A 23,619-nucleotide genomic window follows, 5' to 3' on the forward strand; every position below is an offset into this window, starting at 1 on the left:
CCTTTACCGATGTAAAAGTAGATTTTCTCCCGCAAGCCTTCCGGGAATCCTTTTAAGAAGAATGGTGGAACTTTCTTCTTCTTTTCCACCGTCGGTTCAACGCCGTTTTCCTGGATGGCGTAACGATTGTTCGCCAACAGCTTCTTCGATGCCAACTGAGTACTGGCGGTGTCCGATCGGGATCGTTTCCCGGCCGGAATAGCAGTCGTGTCAACATGCTGGGGTCGTGTGATGCTTTACCAAACACCGCGAAAAAAGAGCGCAAACACTATCGCAACGAACTCTAGTGAACAACTTGAGAGAGCGGTAAAAACCAAACTGTACTGCTTGACGGTCATGACTGATCGTAAATGTTCAGCTCCGTACAATGTGTACGCATAGATTAGTGCACAATGCTTCACCCAATTTATATTCCACGCAGCGATGTCAAATTGCCAGATTTTTGCACACGAAAAAATATGGAACCTCCTTGTTCATTTTTAAACCGTAAGGTGGTTTAACATGTTTTTTAAGCTCCAAAAAATACAAGGGGCAGCCCTATGGGCTTGTACGCAATAGTGACGTAGGACTACGTGGTGTTATATAGTAAATGTTATTTGTTAACTGCAGCAGGAGCTTATGTTTTTTTGTGTAAGAATAGGAATTTAAGCGGGGTTCTCTCTGTTTATACTCTTTAGTATGACTATGATTGCCCAGAAACCCTGAAACGGGCCGATGGTAGTACAGGCTTAAAGCCTTTAGAAGATAATGATGACGTGTAGGCAGCTGGATCTGCAAATTCGGACCGGACAATCCCATATTCTTCGGTTCAATGATTGGGCACTCGCAAGAGTCTCGGCCCGTCTGCTGCTGGAGAGGGGTTGAACTGTTGTCTGCGACAGGTTGGAAGACCGCAGAATATTAGTGTCTATCCAGTTAAAGCTCCTCCCCTTTTTAGTTTTTTCTCGTTAAACTCCTTCTCTCAACAAGTTGGTAAATCTTAACCTTCAGCAGAAAGACGCTTAACATTTTTTCGGCGAATTTATGATGCTGTTTCACGTCATGGTTCCTCTCTATGCCTGTTCAGATAAATGAGTACTTTTATTTATTTTCTCTAATGCGCTAAATCAAACGAGTAAAAATAAGAAGGAAGGCCGGTTACGCCCTCAAATAAATGAAAATTTGATAAATATTGAATCAAATAGCTTGAAAAATCTTTACGATTAATCGTAAATCGAATAACTGGACTTTTGGGCATCCCTAGAAAATAATGTTTCATGTTTTTTGGTAGTCCTTCGAAAATGTCGTTCAGCAGAATTGCAACCAGCAAGTGTAACCTAAGAACCAAAAGCAGTGCGATGCTAGTTTCCATTGCTATGACAACGACTGAATTAATGGGCTTAGAAGCAGAGGGGTGAAAGTCAATTATCTTCATCGATTGCCTCTTTTGATGACCATGGCTTCACTAGCCTATTTCGCACTATTTCTGCTATGTTCTTCTATCATCCAGAACAACGTTTGCTGTCGAGTTATTAACGAAACTGAAAGTCTGCTTGCAAGTTTGGTTACAAGATTACAACTCTGGAGAGCATTTTGTGGGGTCGTTGGGGGCGTGTTGTTCAAAATGTTACGCAATTGAATCCTCCCTATTCGCACACGCCCGAAGAGAGGCGAATGCCCTTCGACTTGTTTCGTCTACTAACGACTCTCTGATGACTGTGTTGGGGAAGCAGCATTTGCATGTACGTAATTGGTCGACGCTTCTGGACAATGCTTGACATTTACCACTTTTTCAATTGCTTTTTGTTAAAAAATAAAAAAAAAAGCTTTGCTACGGTGCGTAGAAATATTTCTGATCGATTAGTGATAAAATTATTGAAATTGGTCCAGGAACAGCTGAGTTATTAACTTTCAAAATCTTTCATAATTTCGTTACATGTTCCATTTTAGGTTTTCATAAAGTGTACTCCCATATAGAAATAATAGACGTAGTTCTACGTTAAAACAGTGGGAAATTAGTTAGTTTTTATAACCACTGCTGAAAAATTTAAAATGTTTGCTATAGTGCTTTGTGCTAGTGTGTTCGGGCTTTTAAAGGACACTTCTAGCAACTCCGAGATGAACTAGCCAGTGTCTAAAATTGTCGCTAGTAAAGATAAAAAACCTTCTAGCAACGATTATGTGCGCATGTTTCAGGCTGGAGCTCGGTTGAACTTGTTTTGAATCGTTCATCAACGTTTGAATCATTTTCTTGATTTAATTTAATTTCAGATTCAACGTTCCAATTACCACAGCGTATAAACGATATTGATTCAATGCCCGATGGAAATATGGTCTTCTTACGTTTTTGTTATTTCAATTGATTACACATAGTAATAATTATTTTCTAGTATGTTAAAGAACAGTGAACAATCATGAAATTCCAAATCTAGATTCTAACAGTTGCTGTACCTGTAGCAGTATTTGTAATGCATTTGAAAAGTTTCCAATTCTTATTTATAAAGCAGGAGCTATCTACTAACATTCCTGATTAGTCTTAAGCCTGAATAAAAATATTTGCGAAGAACTTTGTTGCAAAATGCGCAATAAATTCAGAATTAATATTAAAGCTACAAAAAAGTCTTCAAAAATTCAAATGGCTTAATCTTTGACAACGACAAAATGGCGCTAACAAAAACTTGCCAAAACGGTCCATAGAAAAAATTACCCTATAAATTTGAAAAGCAAATCCTTTAGACCACCAAAACAGATTAAAATGGTTTTAAAACGCTAAACCGTCATCTAAAACGCATCTAGTAGGCTAATAAATTACTGTTCTGAATGTCGATCTCTCCCTATCTCGATGGCCCCTCCAATCCGATCCAAATTAAAAGTTGACTGTATGCTGAATAAAGTAAGTAGTAGACTTTCAGCAATCTATGCTCGAAAGTTTTTCTCACAAATGGGGTTTACTCCTTCTTTTAATACTGCGCATGATTGACAGATAATACTATTGAACATTCCAGTCGACGTTTTATCTATTCGAACTTTTGTCCATTGTTACTAAAACATTCGACATTTTGTCCTTCGACTTTTTGTCCTTAGATCTTTTGTTTTCTGTCAAAGATTCCTAAAAAACCCATACCAATCAGGCGAAGGCCTTGATGTCCTCTGATGTCCGAAGAAGTCGTCTCTACTCTACTCGATTCATGGCCTCGTAGTCTGTGAAGGCTCCGAATGTCTCTTTCTACTTAGTCGATCCACCTTGCCGTTGCACGCCTCTTTTTCTTATTCCAATTGGGTCACTTTCGAGAACCGTTTTCACTGTGTCGTCGTCCGGCATTCTTACGACGTGCCCAACCCACCGTAGTTGCCCAATTTTTGCAGTGTGGACGATGGATGGTTCTCCCAGTAGACGGAATTCGTGGCTCATTCGCCTCCTCCACGTTCCGTCATCGATCTGCACTCCGGTCCGCAACACCTTCCGTTTGAAAACACCAACATCAATATGGTCAAGGTCTCGTGGTCCAAGAGAACCACCGGCCTTATGAGCGTCAGCGTTCTTGTTATGTTTAGGAACCACTAATGAAACTTTCCTTGAAATTTGCAAATATTTGATCCCCCACCTTGGCATACAAGGATGTATTCAGAAGAGGTCTTAAAGAGGTACCGTGGAAGACCAAAATCGGTAGAATACAAGAGCAAGTTACAGAATAGGTCATTAGCAAGTAAAATAGTATCCTTACATTTTGTATCTTACTTCAGGGTCTTGAAGTTTCTTTCAGGCCCCAGAATCTTATTATTTAATTAGGGGCCGTATATTTTTTTTAGCTTGGCATCTAAGCAAGATTCATACAATTGTTTAGGTTTAGGATTTTTTGATGAAAAGAACATGTTCTCAAAATTCGTTCAAGCTGGGGACTCGATAAATTATTAAAGTCCCTGAATCTTGTTTTTTTTAAGCCTGAATTTTGAAGACTTTCTTAATATTGAGATCTGAAATTCTGTCATAGATTTCAATCTTGAAAAGTTGGGATTTTGAAACCTTTATCTATTTTTTCATAGTTTTTCTAAGCTCTAGAACAGGCCAGTCCAAAGTTTGGTCCGAGGGCTGGACGTGGTCGGTAATTAAGTCTGAAATCATCAAAACCTACGTACCAGAATTTTAGGATTTTTTTTTTTAAGACTTTGCTAAGTAGATAGCGGCGCCGGTGGTGTAGTGGTAAGTGTGATTACTTCTCACCCCAGCAGGCCTGGGTTCAATCCCAGTCGGCGCCGCCGGGATGTTCTGAGGCATAACATCTCTGATCACGCCTTCCTTCGGAAAGGAAGTAAAGCCGTTGGTCGATAGGTAGGGTCCAGGTGTGGGAGCTGCCTCCCTGGCGTCGGTAGCATTGGTGCTCTGCACGGAAAACAAGATCGACGGAAAACAAATCAAGGAAAAAATAAGTGCGAGATGTGGTTGAAAAAATTTCCTTTGATTCAAATTTGAATCAAGTTAAGATTTTTGCTAAGCTCACCCTTCCCTTATTCGTCACAATGTCCCATGTAACCTAATAAAATCCAATGATTTGTAAGTTTTAAACCCCCTCTTCTACATTTATCCTTATGGGCCTGTTCTGTGATGTATTCACATTTATCGCAGCTCTGCCCATCCAAATTCCATCCCTGTCCAGGTAAGTAGCAACCCAGGTCTTTGGTCGAACACGGTCCGAAATACAGACAAACAGTGCCGCCGGCGAGCGTCAACATTTGGCGGTAAAACGCGTGCATCTCTCCTCTTAAACATTAATGGCTCCTGCTCTACTGTGGACTGTATGTTTGTGCGTCCCGATCCTTAAGCAATAAACGGTTCCGTTGCTTTGAGCCGTCACACCCCGTTTCACCCCGCGAGACTCACTCGTGGCGGGCGTTGATCCATCCAGCAGCGGCCCCGCAAGATGTCGAAGTTTTAGTTAGAGACTAGATTAGGAAACACATCAGACAACAAGCCCCGGCAGCAGGACTAATTATATTGTTATTATTTGAGGAAGTGAAATTGCAGCTTCTGCTCAGCTGCTAATGCACCATTTGCAACTTTAGCGCTGGAAGCACCTACACTAGCCGTGGCAGCAACAGAACAGGCGAAATATAATCATAATAATTACAAACAACAATAATCTTCTAATCATTAGATTTCCCATTAAAATTAATCGTGAAATGGCGCTGCTGGCTTATGCAAGCGCATTTCCGTCGATTCGATGGTCGGTCGAATGCTTGGCGATGAAGTGCTTATGGCGAAAGGGGCGCGGGGGGACGGTTGTTGGTCATTGATCGGGAAAATTGAATAGTTGTTATTTTTTTCAATTCGAGCTTAATTAATTGCTAATTAAACGATATTAGCACTTTAGCGAGAGCGAGGAGATGGGCGACGCCGATGGATTTGCGGCAGAAGAGAGATATTATTGATGCTGGAGAAATGCTAGGAAAATAATAAGACGATTGCCACATATGTTTCAACCGGTACGCTTTGTTCGTTCTTCCGAGTATAATCATCTTCGACGCCCCCGGAAGGTGTGAAATTAAGAAGGCTCGGCGAGCGATGTGTTTAATTGAGTGGATAATTATATGAGAGAATGGCGTTCATCTATATATAATCCATGGCTGGATGTGTGATTAGCTGAAGATCTAATGGATGTCCAGTATGGATATCCTTTCATGATTAGGACGATGATTTGGAATAATTTTATAAGTGGAAGGTTTCGTTCTGCATTCGAAGTTTTACATTTTTTCTTCTGACGGTGGTTGTTCAGGTTTGTTGAGTTTATTTTCACCAAAAATTTCCTTCGGATTTTTTTAGTAATTACCATCATCATTATACTTTAATAAGTTAGAAAATCAAGTGCTGCGTAACCAGAATTAAAAAAATTAGACCAACCGCCAAAAGCCTGAAGGAGTTTTTAAGTCAAATGGGTCCAAGATTTGAAAAATACTTCATCATACGAAACCAGTGTTTTTCCAATTTAAAAAAATAACAATAATTAAAAGAATGCCAACGTACTGTTAATCCACGATTCCAAAAAAATGGTTCTACGATATAACTTGAATAATTTGTTAATATTTTAGGCCTCCAAATTTTTGTTAAACCTCAGAATCTTACAAATTTTCCCCAGAGAATTCTTCTCAGAATTATATTAGAATTCACATAAGAATAGTCTTGGAGTTCTCTTCACAATATTCCGTAAATTTTCTTGATATTATCCCCAACATTTACTTCCCAATATGTCCTTGGAATTATCCTCAGGAATCCGTTTGAACTCTCTTTAGAATACTCACTGATTTGTTCTAAGAACTATCTAGTAATGCTCACAGAAATTCCTTAAATGTCTAGTACGAATTCCTTTCAATTCTCAGAAATCCCTTTTGGTTCTATGTAGTCAATCGATTCGAACGTATTTGTTATTGCGCGATTATTTATTAGTTACTAGCTGAGTGTGCCTGGCCTTGCTCGGGATTCAAAATTAGCTTTAGTTTATGCGCCGATGCTATATTTTCTATTTCATTTGTATGGGAGCCCCTACCCCCCTCCCCTTACAGAGGTGGGAGGGTCTCGAACCATCATAAGAACCTTTCCCGGCCCCAAAAACCATACAAATTTTCACGCCAACCGATCGGAGTAGTTTCCGAACATATAAGGACAGACAGAAATTCATTTTTATATAGGGGAAATGGCTCAAGCTCTGGACCATTTTCGTCAATTGTAATGCGAAGAAGCGTTTTGGCCATCCAAGTCGTTACCTAGTCCTGATTCCATAAAGGAAATACGGCCAATTTATGCACACCATCGTGAAGCACCAGAACAACTGTTCGCTTACGGTAGGTTTTCAAGAATAGAGAGCCTACAAAGAAGTGTATCATTCGCATACGGAGGTTCCGGACCTCGGGAAGATCAACGGAAAGCGGAACCTACTCTGCGGTGGTCAATACAACTGGAAACATATCCGGATGCGATCCTAAACATACAGAAGAACGGTTCACTTCCTCCATAGCAACAAGTTAAGCTGGAGAAGTTTAGCCCGCTCCGTTTCTGGACGAAGCGGGATTGCTGAGAGTCGACGGTAGAATAAGCGCAGCACCGGAAGTATCTGAAGCAACAAAATTTCCAGTTATTATGTCGAGAAGCCATTATGTAACCAGTTGCTAGTAGAATCGTATCACCGACGGTACGGACTTTGAGATCGATTGTTCGAAGGGTTGCCAGGCAATGTACGTGGTGTAATGTCTATCGAGCTGTTCCCATGAATCCTCGTATGGCTCCATCGCCAGTAGTAAGAGTCACACCGTACGTTAGACCGTTCCCTTCCGTGGGCGTTGATTACTGTGGGCCATATTCGATTCGCATTGGAAGAAGTAGCGTCAAGTGGTGGGTAATGTTGTTCACATGCCTGACGGTGAGAGCTGTGCATTTGGAAGTGGCAAGCACACTGTCGACGGAATCTTGCAAGATGGCTATCAGGAGGTTCATTTCAAGGAGGGTTGCGCCTCAAGACATCTACAGCGACCAGGGCACGAATTTTGTAGGAGTAAGTAGAGAACTCAAGAAGGGGATTGACAGCATAATTCATTGGTTGGCGGGAACGTTTACTAACTACGACACACAGTGGCATTTCCAACCACCCGCTGCACCTCATATATATTCAGTGAAGACTGTTTTAGAAACTCTCTCCACGTCACGGAAGCCTGACGAAGAAACGTTTCGCACATACTTGACGAAAGTGGAGTCCATTGTCAATTCACGACCATTGACATACTAGATTCACAGGAAGATGAAGCACTAACATCTAATCATTTCCTGCTTTCTGAGCTATAGCGGAGTTGGGAAACCAGTCGAGATGCCAACGGATGGAGGGAGAGCCCTCAGCTCAAACTGGAATCACGTCCATGTGGATCAATTCTGGACGAAATGGATCAAAAGATACCTGCCGACCATCAATCGACGAACCAAGTGGTTCAACGACATCAAACCAGTGCCTCCAGGAGATTTGGTCATCATAGTGGATGAAGGTCTTAAGAACAGCTGGATTAGCGGAAAGGTATCGTGGAAAGGACGGAAGGATACACAGTGCAGAAGTACAGACAGCCAAAGGAATACTCCAACGGCCGGTTGCAATTTTACCGGTGCTCGATGTTTTGAGAAGAGGTAGGCTGGAGAAGACATTCAGGGCGGGGAATGTTGGCGAAAGTTAACACCTCGCGAGTCATAACCACCTTGGCCAGCTATCCGTCTGAACTGTCTGCAAACGTCTACTACAGTTTCCATGGGGAAGCTATTGGACGTCATTGGTAGATTAACGGATGATTGATAGATGGTAGGGTAAAAGGAAGATGAAAAAGATGTATCTTATGTAGTAAAATTGTAGTCATTGATTAATAGTTAAACGATTGTTACAGTTTATTTTAAAGAAATAGGTTCACCCACCGATGCCAACGATCGTAGATCTGTTCAGGAATCTGCTCATCCCAACTTCTTTTGGTTCTGGTACCTAAACAATGTTGCGGCACACGACAATAATAGACCTTTGGACGTCTTTTTAGCAAACCCAGTTTGTTTTATGGAAATATGCTTTAAGATTGTTTAGTCCAATTATAATTTGTTTATGGTGTTGCAAATTCGTGTGTTTTTCTTCGATCGTTGTCTATTATTTTTTAATATTTAATTCCATGTATATTGTTCGGTTCCGAACGTTCAATCGATGTGTTAATTTTCCCTACACTCCCCTCCATAAACGATTTGCATGGTTGTGAAGCAAAGCAGACTCCTCCCAGCATCATTAATTCCACGCAAGAAGAAGAAGTCTACTTTATACAGTGGTACGAATACAGAGAAAAAATGTTTAAAATCAAACCATTTCGCGCGAAGCGCATCACTATTATTGTAACTGTCGAATGAGAAACATCAAATAAATTAATTAAACTTCACTAAACGAGCATAATTTCATCCTCATGTCCATTGTCACTGGAGCACATGATCGCTGCTGTTGATAATCGCTCCCATACAGTCCACATTCTAGCCATTGCCTGGAGCCAACAGGAAGATCAATAGCGTTCTGTCCGATCGATCCGAACCACAACTGGACCCCACCCGTGGTAATCTAGTGTGCACCGGTTCCGTTTACATGTGCACCACACATATGTAATTCAATGTCGTGTACTTACAATTGTGTTATGTTCAAATGTTAGATAGTTTAATGAATTTTTTTTTCTTTAGAATGAACTGTAACAGTCGTTTAACTATTAATCAATAACTACAATTTTACTACATAATATACTTCTTTTTCATCTTCATTTTACCCTACAAGAGAAAATCGATCAAGAGAATCGAACTTCGCAGTTAGGCCCTTATGATTCTGAACGCTAGATATAATCCTTTTCCCTACGTCTTTCTCCTTTTCCTTTCCCTCTAAGAAGTTAGAGCTATTTTAGAAAAAAACTAGATTTCCTAAAAAAAACACATTTTCTTGAAACATAATGAGCCAAACATATTGAAATTTTGCTAATCTGTAGACATAATAAAGATCTTTAAAATGCCGCTAATTTTACTGAAATCCACTCACTATTAAAAAAGTTGAAAATCGACCGTTTTACTGAAATTACTCAAACTTCATACATACTCTGCGAATAAAGTCCTAAGCTTTACTGATAAATCAATAAATAGTTGTTCAACCACTAGTCAAGATTTCAAAAATCTATCTACTCACAGTCTTTCAAAAAGTTGTCCATTCAGGTGTACGCTCAATTTTGAGATACACTGTATATCCAATAGATAAGAAATATGATGGAAGTATATCAATCATTTTCCAGGATGCTTTCAAGAACTGGCTGTGTTGGTGTTGGATTAGATTAGATTAGATTTGTCCTGTCTTTGAAAAAAAAAAGATTTTGGGCAAATGTCAAAACCCTAGACTAGATTTTCAGGATACAGTCATTAGTTCTTCAAATGAAGATAATTTTAGATATATTTTTTAAGCAGATTTTAGAATGAATTCTAATAATAACACCAAGGTATTTCAAAGAAAATGTCCTAGGGAGTTTTAGAATTAATTCTAAGAGAGTTTTGACTCCAAGTCAATTTTGATTTCAAACTTCTAAGATTTTTTTATTAAGAAGCTTGTGAAAATTTTCATGGCAATTGTGAATAGGATTCCAAGGGAATTGAATTGAAAAGGTACAATTCCAAAGGAATTATGAGAAGTGTTTTAAGGAAATTCCGAGGATAATTTCAAGGGTATTTTGAAATTAATTTCTAGTTAACTAGGTTAATCTCTAGTGAATTTTCTGAAGTTCTTCCGAGGAGAACTCCAAGATAATTCTGAGCAAAATATATGACAAGTGAATTGCATGGACATTTTAAGAAGAATTCAAGGGCATTAAAAAATTCAAGAGAGTTTCAGTTAATTCTTAGAAAAAATTTTGAATTCGTCAAAAATCTATTGAGATGAATCAGCCTACGGCTAAAAATCTTATGAATTTTGGGTTTAACAGTTTAGAATTTACGGACGAATTTCATTAATTTTATGAAGTGTTCTGCAGAGAATTTTCGGACTTCTATAAATAAACTTTCAATGTACTCTCAAATTTATTTTTGAAGTATGCTGAAAAGAACTCTGAGATGGGAACTGATTTTAAAGGAAATGCTTGAGAACAAGCAAATAAAATCCTCTAAAGATCTGAGAGAATTGTCAGAGACAAATTTTGAAGACTTCGAACGCAGAACCAAATTCAAGATGCAGGAAAAATCCTACAGTCTTAGCATTGGGTTCTTTAAATCTTGAAGTTTGATGTTCGGTTTTTGGTTCATATCGAGAATTAATAATTTCCTTGTGGCAATGCTCAGTGGTCCAGAATGCAGATTTAGGTGGAAAGATATGTTTTGAGTCTGAAATTGAAACTTTAGACTAAAAGTCTCTTCTACAAAGTTGTTCCTTATAGTTGTGCCCTCATTTTTATGACAATGAATTCTAGGGTGGTTCCTAATATCATTAAAATCAAAAATCTAACTTATTTTTTTGAATAAATTAAGGTATACATACTGCGGCAAAGTCATAGCTGAGCTAATTTCAAGCAACTTTGTAGAAAACAACTTTTTTGTATCTCATAAATTGGCCGATTTAGAGCTATTTTCTTGAATTGAGTTAGGGTGGCTCTAAAAAAACAGTTGTTTTGCTCTAGTTTTCTTATTTCGAATTTCTCAGCAAAGGTGTCTTTGAGTAACTTTTAGATCTTAAGAAGGCGCAAATTTTTGCCGCACAAAGCTTGTCAATATCTTTCGCCGATCAAGAGTTATTGACGTTTTTATACTAAAAATATGCACTTTTCAAATGTTAATATCTCTGGTTAGGGCAAACAAAAAAAAAGTTTTTCTACGGCATTTGAAAGGGCGTATGTTATTCTCAATAATATATAATATAAAATTGGAGGTATGTTATTTTTTAAACTCGTATAAAATCAATTTGAATTTATTCATATTTTTTACTACATTCGGGTATATCTTTTTTATTAGAAGAGATACAGACAACAAATTTCGCTTTCAAACATTCGTCTTAAAGAGTTTTAAAAGTCTCTAGAAGATGACTTTCATGAGAAATTTCAGATAAAAAAGTTAGTGCTAAAAAACTATTTTTTTCAGGATCACCCTAGGAGAAATTCGAAATAAGAAAACTGTTTTTTTAGAGCCACCCTAACTCAATTCAAGAAAATAGCTCTAAATCGGCCAATTTAAGAGATACAAAAAAGTTGTTTTCTACAAAGTTGCTTGAAATTAGCTCAGCTATGACTTTGCCGAAGAATGTATACCTTAATTTATTCAAAAAAATAAGTTAGATTTTTGATTTTAATGATATTAGGAACCACCCTAGAATTCATTGTCATAAAAATGAGGGCACAACTATAAGGAACAACTTTGTAGAAGAGACTTTTAGTCTAAAGTTCCAATTTCAGGCTCAAAACATATCATTCCACCTAAATCTGCATTCTGGACCACTGTGCAATGGTACATTGCCAGAGGCACTGGGACATGTCCGGGATGGCCAATATGACCGTGAACTCTCAATTAGACCATTACCGGTCGAGATCTGAAAAAAATATGAAGCTTGATGTGTCGCACGACAGGTTTTAGTTCTAGCTAATAATTCGACACTTCCCCGAGGGCACCGCAGCATATCCGGGAAGGTCAACATGACAGTACCGGCCGAGTTTTGAAAAACCATGAAGTTTGATATATCGCACGACGGGTTTTGGCTCTTGTCGAAAATTGACTACTTCTCCGGGGCACCGGAAAATGTCCGAAAGGGCTAGAGTGAGACCGTGGACTCTCAATAAGACCATTACTGGGCAAGATTTGTAAAATCATGAAGTTTGATATGTCGCATGATGGGTTTTGGTTCTTGTTGAGAATTGGCCTCTTGCCCGGGTGCACCGGAACATTCCCGGGAGAGCTAGTGTGACCGTCAACTCTCAGTAAGGCCATTACCGGCCAAGATTTGTAAAAACGTGAATTTTGATATGTCGCACGATGGGTTTTGGTTCTTTTCGAGAATTGGCCACTTCCCCGGGGGCACCAGGACATGCCCGGGAGGGCTAAAGTGACCATGGACTCTCAATAAGGCCATTACCTGCCAAGAATTGTAAAATCATGAATTTTGATATGTCGCACGATGGGTTTTGGTTCTTTTCGAGAATTGGCCACTTCTTCGGGGGCACCAGGACATGCCCGGGAGGGCTAATGTAACCATAGACTCTCAATAAGACTATTACCGGCCAAGATTTGTAAAATCATGACGTTTGTTATGTCGCACGATAGGTTTTGGTTCTTGTTGAGAATTGGCCACTTCCCCGGGGCACCGGAACATTTCCGGGATGCCCAATGTGATCGTGAGCCGTCGGTATAGCTGCCATTGATCCAATTACATCAGTTGAGAGAAAAAACACGATTTTCATCGTGTGTATACTTATTACAGAACAGTAAAGCCGAATGCCGACCAAAAGTGACCCCAACAGGAATAGGAATATCAGATGGATTCATAAACTTCAATAGATTCCCGACAAAATGCAACTTGTTGTGAAGAAAATGATTGAGAAATTATGTTTTTAGAGCTAATTGAATGTTGAAATCTATGCAAATTTTGACGTTAGGCACGCAAAGTGTTATTAATTTTTGTATTCGGGAACTATTTGAAATAAGTTCCATTACATAAGCAAAAATCACCATCTTAGCGCCCCTCGGTGGGACTTTATATGGGAGCGAGCTGTCAATTTGTTAGTTGAGTGTCAAACAGTGGAGTTAAAATGTTGTTTAAATCTTGATTTGAAAATCGAGATGAAAGTCTATAAGCTCAAAAAAAAAATTCGTTGTACTCAGAAAAACCCATAAATTTTTCTAAATTATAGAACCCTATAGAATTGACTAATTTAACCTATTGATTTCTTCAGCTCTATCGGATTTAGATTTATGCTTAATTTAAATATATATCGCACAATCGGGAAAATTTCTAAAATTCCTGGAAAAAAACATGAAATTGCTAATAGGGATTTGCTGGTCGCCATGGACTTCTTACATGTTCTCGTGAATATGCATTTTGGGGATTGTAAGTTTCATTTCACGAATAATCTGTTGAAATGAGTTAACTGCATCGTACAAAGTAATTCAAATTGAAGAAAAAGCACTAACGAACCGAGTTCATTCAGTTAAGGGACGTGCTGTAAAAAGTCAATGAAAAAAAAACTGCCTGGATCAGTCACTGCCTGCGAAGCCATGTTTTACCCTAATTTAAAGTTGCTCAACTTTTACCAAAAATGAGTGGATTTTCAATCGTTCCTGTGTTGAAGCATGTAGAAATTATTCTCCAGAACGACCCATCCTACGACAAAACGCCCTAAGTGGGAACATGATTATGTACATCCTTTATGCACAAAATGTTAATAACGACAGTTTGCGTTGTTTGTTGTTGTTAGTCACCATAACGTGATGCAAAAATAAATTCAAATTCTACCCTTAATATTTAGGTTCCATAACCTTACGATTAACATAAATTAAAATACAATCGATCTACATGCATACATCATCATACAAGTGAAATTAGTATATTGTTATTGCAATAGATCTTCAATACGTCCCATATATTAAGAAATTCTTACTTTTTTTACTTTCTTTTTCTTACTTCAAATTCTTTCTAAGAATTTTAGACAATAGAAAAACACTACAATTAATGGTAAATGGCTCAAGTTCGGAAAAGTGATTTTTTATATGATCTAAGATACTTAACAACCCCCTTTTTCTATTGTAGATTTTCACATGCTAATGTTATCGTTGAAGACAATACGATTTACTGTAAATACAATACATTCTATTGTATACTTACAATTAATTTTATTGTACAGTACCCGTTCGGTTATGACAACAAACCCGAAAATGTAGTCGGTTTTATCGAACCGAAGCCGAACCGAGCCGAAATCGAACGGTTTTATTTTGAAATTTAATTTATTATTTCGTCGATTAAAGACCACCGTGAGTCATCTTCATGCCATAGACATTATTAAAATTAATCTTTTATTAAACATTTTAATCGCAAAGAGCAAAAATACATTATTTCAAAATCCGTTCGATAGCAACCTATTTTTTCGGTTTTAGGGCCAAAATCGAACGGGCACTGTACCTTTATAGCTTTATTCATTTACGGGTTGTTACATCCCTCTTTAAGCTTATACCAATTTTCATTTTAAACTGTTCGCATCAAACAACAACTGCGTTCACCTTTATTTTATTTTTTTTTCTCACTAGCTGCATGCCACCACCATTCCGTAGCCATATCGCAAGTTGAGATCAAACAAGCTTCATCGCGATACTGTTTTCCCCCTTATAGCATCGATCCTCCTAATATTTGCTTGCTTCGGACATCCATCACTTCCAATCAGAAAAGACGTTTCGGTTGCGTTCTACAAGTCAAATGTTTTCCATCATGAGGAATAAGCTTTGCTGTCGGCCGGCGGAACGAGGAGAAGTCAAGTTCCTGATTGAATTTCTTAAGCATCCCCCTTTGATGATGCTGCTCCGCGTGAATCTGTTGAAGCGTATTAAGTAGTTTTTTTGCATGCTTTTCCTTTCTTATGCTGGGTGGGTGCCTGTTGCCGCGCACTTTGCACCCTGGCGACGACGAGAGCACGTTCTTTAACACCGGTCAGCCATCAGGCCAGCGTGGTGGAAAATCTGTTTTGATTGCCAATCAAACAGCAAAAAAAGAAGAAGTTGTTTTTCCTTCTCTGCGGGAAGTTTTTTTTTAAAGGAATTGAGGGGGAAAAGTTTTTTGATAAAAATCACGTTTTGTTATTGATGGAAAGTGTGTATATTGATTCGATCTTTGTTCTGTTGTTTCTTTCGTTCCAGGTAAGCTTCTTTTAAATCTGGAATCCTAGCGAAGGTCAAGTGGGAGCAAAATGAACGGAAATGGGACCTTATTGGTGAAATCAGGTAGGCATTTGATCTGCAGTGGAACTGAATGGGTTATTATGTTGTCCTTTTATTTGAGTTTGCTAACTCAATGAAGGATAAGTCAGGATGGCCGAGTGGTCTAAGGCGCTACGTTCAGGTCGTAGTCTTCTCTGAAGGCGTGGGTTCGAATCCCACTTCTGACAAAATTGTATTTTACTCTTTTCTTTTAATTGGCTCGACGGTTTATGTAACTGTGCAATATGATGAAATTTTAAAATGGTTGTTTATTGAATGTAAAATGTTTTTTAATAGCATTAAATATAAATATCCACATATGAAAAAAACATTTATTTTTTCACATTGTCGTAAATTATTATCATTGTAAAATAGTACAAACAATAAAAACTAGACATTGTTATAGTGACACAGCTCTTGCAGCAAGCACTAAAAATAGATTCGATCTCAGGGGCGGGAGTGAGTATAGTTTACACCCCTTGTTTATTCTTTATTCCTTTTACAGACGAGAGTCTCATGCTCGCCTGGTACTTATTTGGCTTTAGGCAACAAAAAGGGATTTCAACGAAATTCGGTTTCGATCCGTTACCGTACTTATTGGAAGAATATCTGGTCGCCCAACCCACTCGGTCATATCGGCTGATGATATAGGGTCTGCCAAAATCCAAACACTCGCCGTTGACGTTTTTATGAATGAATTTCATTCATTGCAAAATGTGCATGAAAGAGGTACATTTTCAGGGGGGCTTCCATACGTTTCTACATTGCATGATTTTTTTTCGATTCGATTTACTTAGGACGACAAATGATGTCTCAATAGCAGGGTGGCAACTATACCAGGAAAATCGGGAATGAGATGGAATTTTATTTTCACCAGTAACATTTGGGTAATTTCCAAGAATTTGGAAAAGTATTCAGGAAAATCATCTTACAACTAAATATTTGAAATTAGATTAACTGTTATTTTTAAACAATTTCAGTTTCAGGCTTGCGTTCTCAAATTGCAGCAAAACAGGATTACTCGAATTCGTTTTATGATGCAATACCTTTTTAAACGAGAATTATATAATCCATTATATTCATAATTTTCATTACGGATGAATTTGTGATCAAGAGCTACCCCTCGTGGCGAACATAAGAACTATCGAAATGATGATGCTTGCAAAATTCCTTCACGGTGAGGTATGGGAAAGAATATTTGTATTTTATTAACTAAGCATTTTTTATTTGGTTTCTACTACGGGGTTAAAAAAGTTTAAATCTATCTATTCTTGTGAAAATTGAAAAAAGAATATTTGTTGATCTCGAAGTTTTTCCTCCGTAGCAAAAGACAAAAATTAATTATAAAAATACAAGCATTCCAGAAATTTATACTCTCTCCTATACCTCCTCATACCATTCATCGTGAGGAGATATGGGAGAGAACTAGCATCATTCCGCCGCAAGGGGCCAAATTTATTTTATTTTCTTAATGGACAAGTCCGTCATACACTGAATATTCTCATAACAACTTTTTCACGTATGCACTGAAAGAAATCTAAGTATAGATGAATTTCATCCAAAAGCAGATGAAATACACTGTTTGATATAACTAACCGCACCGAGCCTTCATTCCGGGTGGTGAGCGAACCTGAAGAAGAAGAAGAAGATGACCATGAGCCCCTTCTCGGAACGAGTGTATTGTTGATGGACCTGACCTACGATTCAAGGTTGGATTCTGTGATGATGAGTATCACCAAAAAGGTAAAATAAGTAGCACGATGTTCATCGAAATGTAAGTATTATTGACAATAATCACAACCATCAACTCGTATAAACATTGAAATACATATATAAAACGGTCCAACAGCCCAAGTAACAATTAGGGTTTTATGGGGGTTCTGTAGACTATGAATTAGACTTGTAGCATGCTTTAAAACCGTGATCTTGCAATGTTACTTGGGAGGGCACCCGATTGAAGCGATTTGGACGGGAAGAGTGGGAATGCCAACTCCCTGTTGATAACATTTCGTGGATAAAGGGCGGGCTCTTCTCCCCACTCATTGGGACATCTTCCTGTTTGGGGGCTTGTCTTTTCGACCAATTGGCTGGTCAAGTTGCTGGAAGGAGATTGTTTATTGTTCCGTAGATGCGTATAGGCGACTTTGCCTATCGATCTACCCAATCCGTTTTTGGTCCCTGCATACTGCGACATGTTGAGGATAATCAGAGGTTATTAAGCTTGATCAAGACAAACAGAGAAGAGAGCCCACTGCTGTCGGAATTTGTTATTTCTTAATATTTTGGCCTCAAATTTTCACCACACTTTGGAAAACACTTCTACTAGATGTGTTTCCAAGGGCAAATTATTTGGACAAATAGTTTTTGAGATATTACAAGATGAGTGAGTGATAGTTTTGAGCTTTTCTGGTGGAAAATCAATGATTTTTATTTATTTTTTTCTTGTCACACCGATGGCACAATAATATTGTTATGCTATTTTTCACATGTTCTGGGTACTATTCTCTCTATTTGAAATCATAACTAGCTCATTTATTTACTTCTGTCCATAATTTAATTGTGGTCTTAAAAGTGAAAAATACGTTCCTATGGGATATAGCCAAAACGTTGTTTGCTGATTTTCCTTGCGATTTTCCTCCACCGTGAAAATTTTCGTGGAAAACATTATTTCGAGTATATTTTTCATGGATTGCTGAGATAATTTCCATATAATCTCATTACACGACGTTTGGTCTATTGGCCACCTTGAGTTTTTTTTTTTAATTTTCGTTCATATAATCGGTTCATATAATTGGGGCAAAATTTCAAAAAATTCTGAGTTCATTCGCTCAAACCTGTCTGATAATAAAAAAAATCCTCAATGCACCATCTTCGACAAATGGATATTTGCTTGTGAAAAATGTTTGTTTTTCCAAATTTACGTATCGGGGCCTAATATTGAGGACATTTAATGCGAAATTAGGTTGACTAACCCTACAGTATATTTTTGAGTTATATTTTTTTAAACAAGTCGGAAAAATCAGCCAAAATAGTAGTTAAGATTATTTGTTTGTCTAGTAATCAAGTATAAAAAAGTTGCTCAAATTTTCGTTAGATTTTTAAAGGAAGGATTTTTGTCAGTGAAAGTTTGAAAAAGATGTTATGAGATAAACCTTTTTTTTCTATATAACTGCCCATTTTACGATGCATCGACGACTTGTAGATAATTAAAATGTTTTTTTTTTTTCACATTAAAGATCATAATTAAAAAAAAAACAATGTTTTCCTTGAAAAAAACTTTTAATTTTTAAAATGATAGATTGTTTTTTCAGTGAATTCATTATTTTTTTTTATTTTTAAACTTATTTTTGCAAGGGGATTTATACAAATTCCTACAAATTCATTCTTTGATCAATTTGTTGTAAATGTTATCATTTTTGGATTATAGGGGAAATGGATGCACTGTCGGCCGAAATGCCCCTAATTTGGGCCCATACATAAATTCAGCAATCGACTAAATTTTCAGTAACGACCAAAAATATCCAGTAGTACCGTCCCAATAAAATAATATTATAGATAAAATTGATGAATACACTGGAGTCGCTTTTTACGCGGGTGATACGTCCCGCGTAAAAAAAAACCGCGTAAAAAAAAACCGCGTAAATTCCGGAATCCGCGTAAAAAAAAACCGCGTAAATTCCGAAATCCGCGTAAAAAAAAACCGAGTAAAAAAAGACCGTGTAAGAAAAAACCGCGTAAAAAGCGATATACCGCGTAAATTCTGAAATCCGCGTAAAAAAAACCAAAATCCGCGTAAAAAAAAACCGCGTAAATTCCGGAATCCGCGTAAAAAAAAACCGCGTAAATTCCGGAATCCGCGTAAAAAAAAACCGCGTAAAAAAAACCGTGTAAAAAAAAACCGCGTAAAAAGCGACTCCAGTGTAACAGATTTTTAGCGATGTGCCCAATTTTTTTTTTTTTTTATAATCCATTTATTTGTCAAGGCTCAAATGCGTTAGCTTTGCGGAGCCGAATATTTTTACATAATTGTGTGTGAATATAATTTTCTTACAACTAATGTTAGTAGAACGGGGGCCGATTACTCGCGGTTTACTCGAGATTAGAGATTACATTTATTTATCATTTGGAGGGAGGACAAGGGAAAGCATTTTGAACTAATTTAAAACTTAAACGTAAAGGATGACTAAAACACAAAACACTAAACACATAAATCAACAGCTTTAAGAAAGTCGTAAATAAGCTTCATAAAGTCGATATCACGGCAAGCCAAGACGTCTCTAATTGGCTTAAAGGGTTGTTTTCCTCGGACCCTAAGGGAATCACACAGAACGGATCTCGCCTCATGATGCAAGGAGCAGGACCAAACAACATGCTCGATGTCGTGATAACCGTTTCCACAGGTGCACAAGTTGCTGTCGGCAAGCGTAATACGGAAGAGGTGGGCGTTTAACGAACAGTGATTGGACATGAGCCTGGACATTACACGAATAAAATCACGACTCATATCCAACCCTTTGAACCAGGGTTTGATCGACACCTGTGGGACAATAGAATGTAGCCATCTTCCCAGATCACCATCATTCCACTTTTGTTGCCAGTTGGCGAGGACTTGCTGACGAGAAATCGTGAAAAATTCGTGGTACACAGCAAAAAAATAATTTTGATATCACGTCAAAGTGGATGCACTACAATCATGTCGAAAATATGGTGTAATATTACTTGCTAAAAAGGACAAAATTATCATTTATACAATGCATGAACTGACATTACGCTGCTTTTACTGCATTTGTTTATTTATGTGGTCATAAAAGTTACATGAAATTTTCGACATGATTGTAGTGCATCCACTTTGATGTGATATCAAAATTATTTTTTTGCTGTGTAGGCGCTTTGTCGCTCGTAAACATCGCCTTCCATAGCGCCCACCTTGGCCAGCGAGTCCGCTTTCTCATTGCCAGGGATAGAGCAATGAGAAGGGACCCATACCAAGGTGATGACATGTGAGCTGTTTGATAAAGCACTCAATGACGATCGTATTTCCTGGAGGAAATACGCCGAGTGCTTCATCGGCCTCATTGAACGCATAGCCTCCAGGGAGCTTAGGCTATCCGTAAAAATGAAATATTGGTCAGGTGGAAGTGAGGCAATACGCTCTAACGTGTACGATATAGCTGCTAGTTCAGCAACGTATACCGAACACGGCTTTTGAAGCTTGTATGAGGCGCTATGAAGATCGTGGAATACTCCAAAACCAGTGGACGCATTTATCACCGACCCATCTGTGAAAAATCTCTTCTCGGTGGGGACGTGGCGGTATTTGTTCGCAAAAATAGTTGGGACAATCAGGGCACGGTGAGGCTCTGGAATTCCTTGAATCTCCTGCCTCATTGTGAGATCGAATCTCACGGAAGAACCACTGAAATGATGGGAGACAGCGCGATTGGGGTTGAACGAGGAGGGGCCGATGTCCAGAGTCATGTACTCGTAGTACAAGCTCATGAATCGTGTTTGAGGATTCCGCTCTAGCAGCTTCTCAAAGTTTTCGATCACCAGCGGGTTCATGACTTCACAGCGGATGAGGAACCGGAACGATAAATCCGCAAAACGATTTGTTAAGGGGAGGACGCCCGCAAGAACTTCAAGACTCATGGTATGCGTCGATTGCATACAACCTAGCGCGATTCGAATGCAACGATATTGAATCCTTTGGAGCTTCAATATGTGCGTCCCCGCTGCCGATTGAAAGCAAAAGCTACCGTACTCCAAAATCGAGAGAATGGTGGTCTTGTAGAGTCTTATCAGATCTTCCGGATGGGCTCCCCATGAAGTGCCGGTAATGGAACGAAGGAAATTGATTCGCTGTTGGCATCTCTGCCTCAGATACGCTATGTGTTTTCCCCAAGTGCACTTGGAATCGAACCAGACACCTAAATACTTAAACGACATGCTGTGAGTGATTGTTCTACCCATAAGTTGAAGCTGAAACTGTGCTGGATAAAGCTTCCTAGAAAAAACAACCATCTCTGTTTTCTCCGGAGAGAATTCGATACCCAGATTCATTGCCCAAGTAGACAAATTATCCAAGGTATCTTGCAATGGTCCTTGCAGGTCCGGTGCTGTTGGTCCAACCATGGAAACCACGCCGTCATCTGCAAGCTGCCTTAGCGTGCAATTTTCGGCCAGACATTCATCAATGTCTTTGACATAGAAGTTGTACAGGAGGGGACTTAAACATGAGCCTTGTGGAAGACCCATGTAGCTGATTCGTGCAATTTCCGTGTTGCCATGAGAGAAGCTCATTCGTTTCTTGGACAACAAATTAAACAGGAAATTGTTGATAATCGGAGAAAGCCCACTCGCATGGAGTTTGTCCGAAAGGATGTCGATGCAAACAGAATCAAACGCCCCTTTAATGTCCAAGAAAACTGAACCCATCTGCTGTTTTTCAGCATAGGCTAATTGGATTTCAGTTGAAAGCAACGCAAGGCAGTCGTTCGTCCCTTTGCCCCTACGGAATCCAAATTGCGTATCTGAGAGTAAGCCATTCACCTCGACCCACTTGTCCAGACGAAGAAGAATCATTTTTTCTAACAGCTTCCGAATACACGACAGCATCGCGATGGGACGGTACGAATTATGATCCGAAGCGGGTTTACCGGGCTTCTGGATGGCGATAACTCTCACTTGTCTCCAATCATCCGGAACAACGTTGAGCTCAAGGAATCGATTGAACAATTCAACAATCGCCTCTTTGTGACTTCTGGGAGGTTCTTGAGCAGGTTGAACTTGATTCGATCAATTCCCGGAGCTGAGTTATTGCATGAAAGAAGAGCAATTGAGAATTCTACCATCGAAAACGGGGAGTCCATGTCATCGTTTTCCAGCGGCGGATCGCGAGTGTTGCATCGGACCGGAACCGAATCGGGACAAACCTTACGCGCGAAGTCGAAAATCCACTTGTTAGAGTACTCCTTGCCCTCGTTGACCGACGATGCCGCGTTACGCATTCTCCTGCCGACATTCCAGAGCGTTTGCATGGAAGTCTCTCGCGATAGCCCTTCGACGAACCGACGCCAGTAACCGCGTTTTTTGGCCCTGACCAAGCTCTTAAACTTTTCCTCTAGCTCCGTATACCGCTCAAAGTATTCGCGGGAACCGTATTTACGAAACTGTTTAAACGCGGTAGACTTCTCTTTATTCACGTCGGTGCATTCCTGGTCCCACCACACAGTGGGAGGACGTTTGCGAATGGTAGTGCCAGGAACAGGCTTCGTTTGTGCTTGAAGCGCGCAATCCACTAAGAGCCGCGATAGGAAGGAGTACTCATCCAACGGAGAGAGAACGTCGACCGATTCTGAACCGTCACGGACCGCGTTCGCGTATTCTTCCCAATTGATGTTTCTCGTGAGATCGTACGCGATGTTGATTGGACACTGTGAAGATGAACCGTTGGAAATCGAAATTTTGATGGGCAAATGATCACTACCATAGGGGTCTTGGATTACCTCCCACATGCAATCCAATGATAGTGAGTTCGAACAGAGTGACAAGTCTAGTCTGCTCTCTCTTGCTGGAGGTTTGGCTATTCGAGTTACTTCACCGGTGTTTAGAATGGTCATATTGAAATCGTCGCATAGGTCATAGATGATGGTTGAGCGGTTGTCATCGTACAGCTCTCCCCAGCCTGTACCGTGGGAATTAAAATCCCCTAAGATCAACCGCGGCTCAGGTAGCACTGAGCAGATGTCAGATAGCGCTCGCCGAGAAACAGCCGTTCTCGGAGGGATGTATAACGAGGTAATACTGAAGGTTTTACCTCTAATATTCACCTGACATGCGACAATTTCAATACCTGACACTGGAGGAAGGTCGATTCTGTAGAATGAGTGTTGTTTGTTGACCCCTAGGAGCACCCCACCGTACGAATCTGCACGATCGAGACGGATAATGTTGTAGTCGTGAAGAGAAAGGTTAACATCTGGAGAGAGCCATGTTTCGCAGAGAGCAAACGCATCACAGTGTATGTTATGCAGTAAAAAATTGAATATGTCTAGTTTTGGTAAAATGCTTCTACAATTCCATTGAAGGAGAGATACCGTATCATTTTTTGGAAAATTATCCATCGAAGGATACGAATGAAGCAAGGAGGGGCCACTTGGAAGCAAATTGCTTCAGAAAAGGTT

General features: G+C 39.2%; 1 protein-coding gene and 1 non-coding gene across 2 annotated transcripts in view; both read left to right on the forward strand.

Annotated features, from left to right (window-relative positions):
* LOC135700502 (uncharacterized) overlaps positions 1–15,446 on the forward strand; it is a 430,325-nt gene extending 414,879 nt beyond the window's left edge. The window contains exon 3 of the mRNA XM_065221048.1: positions 15,377–15,446. Coding sequence (XP_065077120.1) covers positions 15,377–15,391 — 15 coding nt within the window. The 3' untranslated portion in view covers positions 15,392–15,446. The remainder of the gene's footprint in view (positions 1–15,376) is intronic.
* Positions 15,447–15,541: 95 nt separating this feature from the next.
* TRNAL-CAG (transfer RNA leucine (anticodon CAG)) lies at positions 15,542–15,624 on the forward strand. The gene has a single exon. It is a non-coding gene; the product is annotated as a tRNA-Leu (tRNA).
* Positions 15,625–23,619: the final 7,995 nt, after the last annotated feature.

Source organism: Ochlerotatus camptorhynchus, unplaced genomic scaffold, assembly GCF_037179485.1.
Source record: "Ochlerotatus camptorhynchus isolate MF236.1 unplaced genomic scaffold, CSIRO-AGI_Acam_v1.1 ptg000137l, whole genome shotgun sequence".
Classification (NCBI taxonomy): Eukaryota; Metazoa; Arthropoda; class Insecta; order Diptera; family Culicidae; genus Ochlerotatus; species Ochlerotatus camptorhynchus.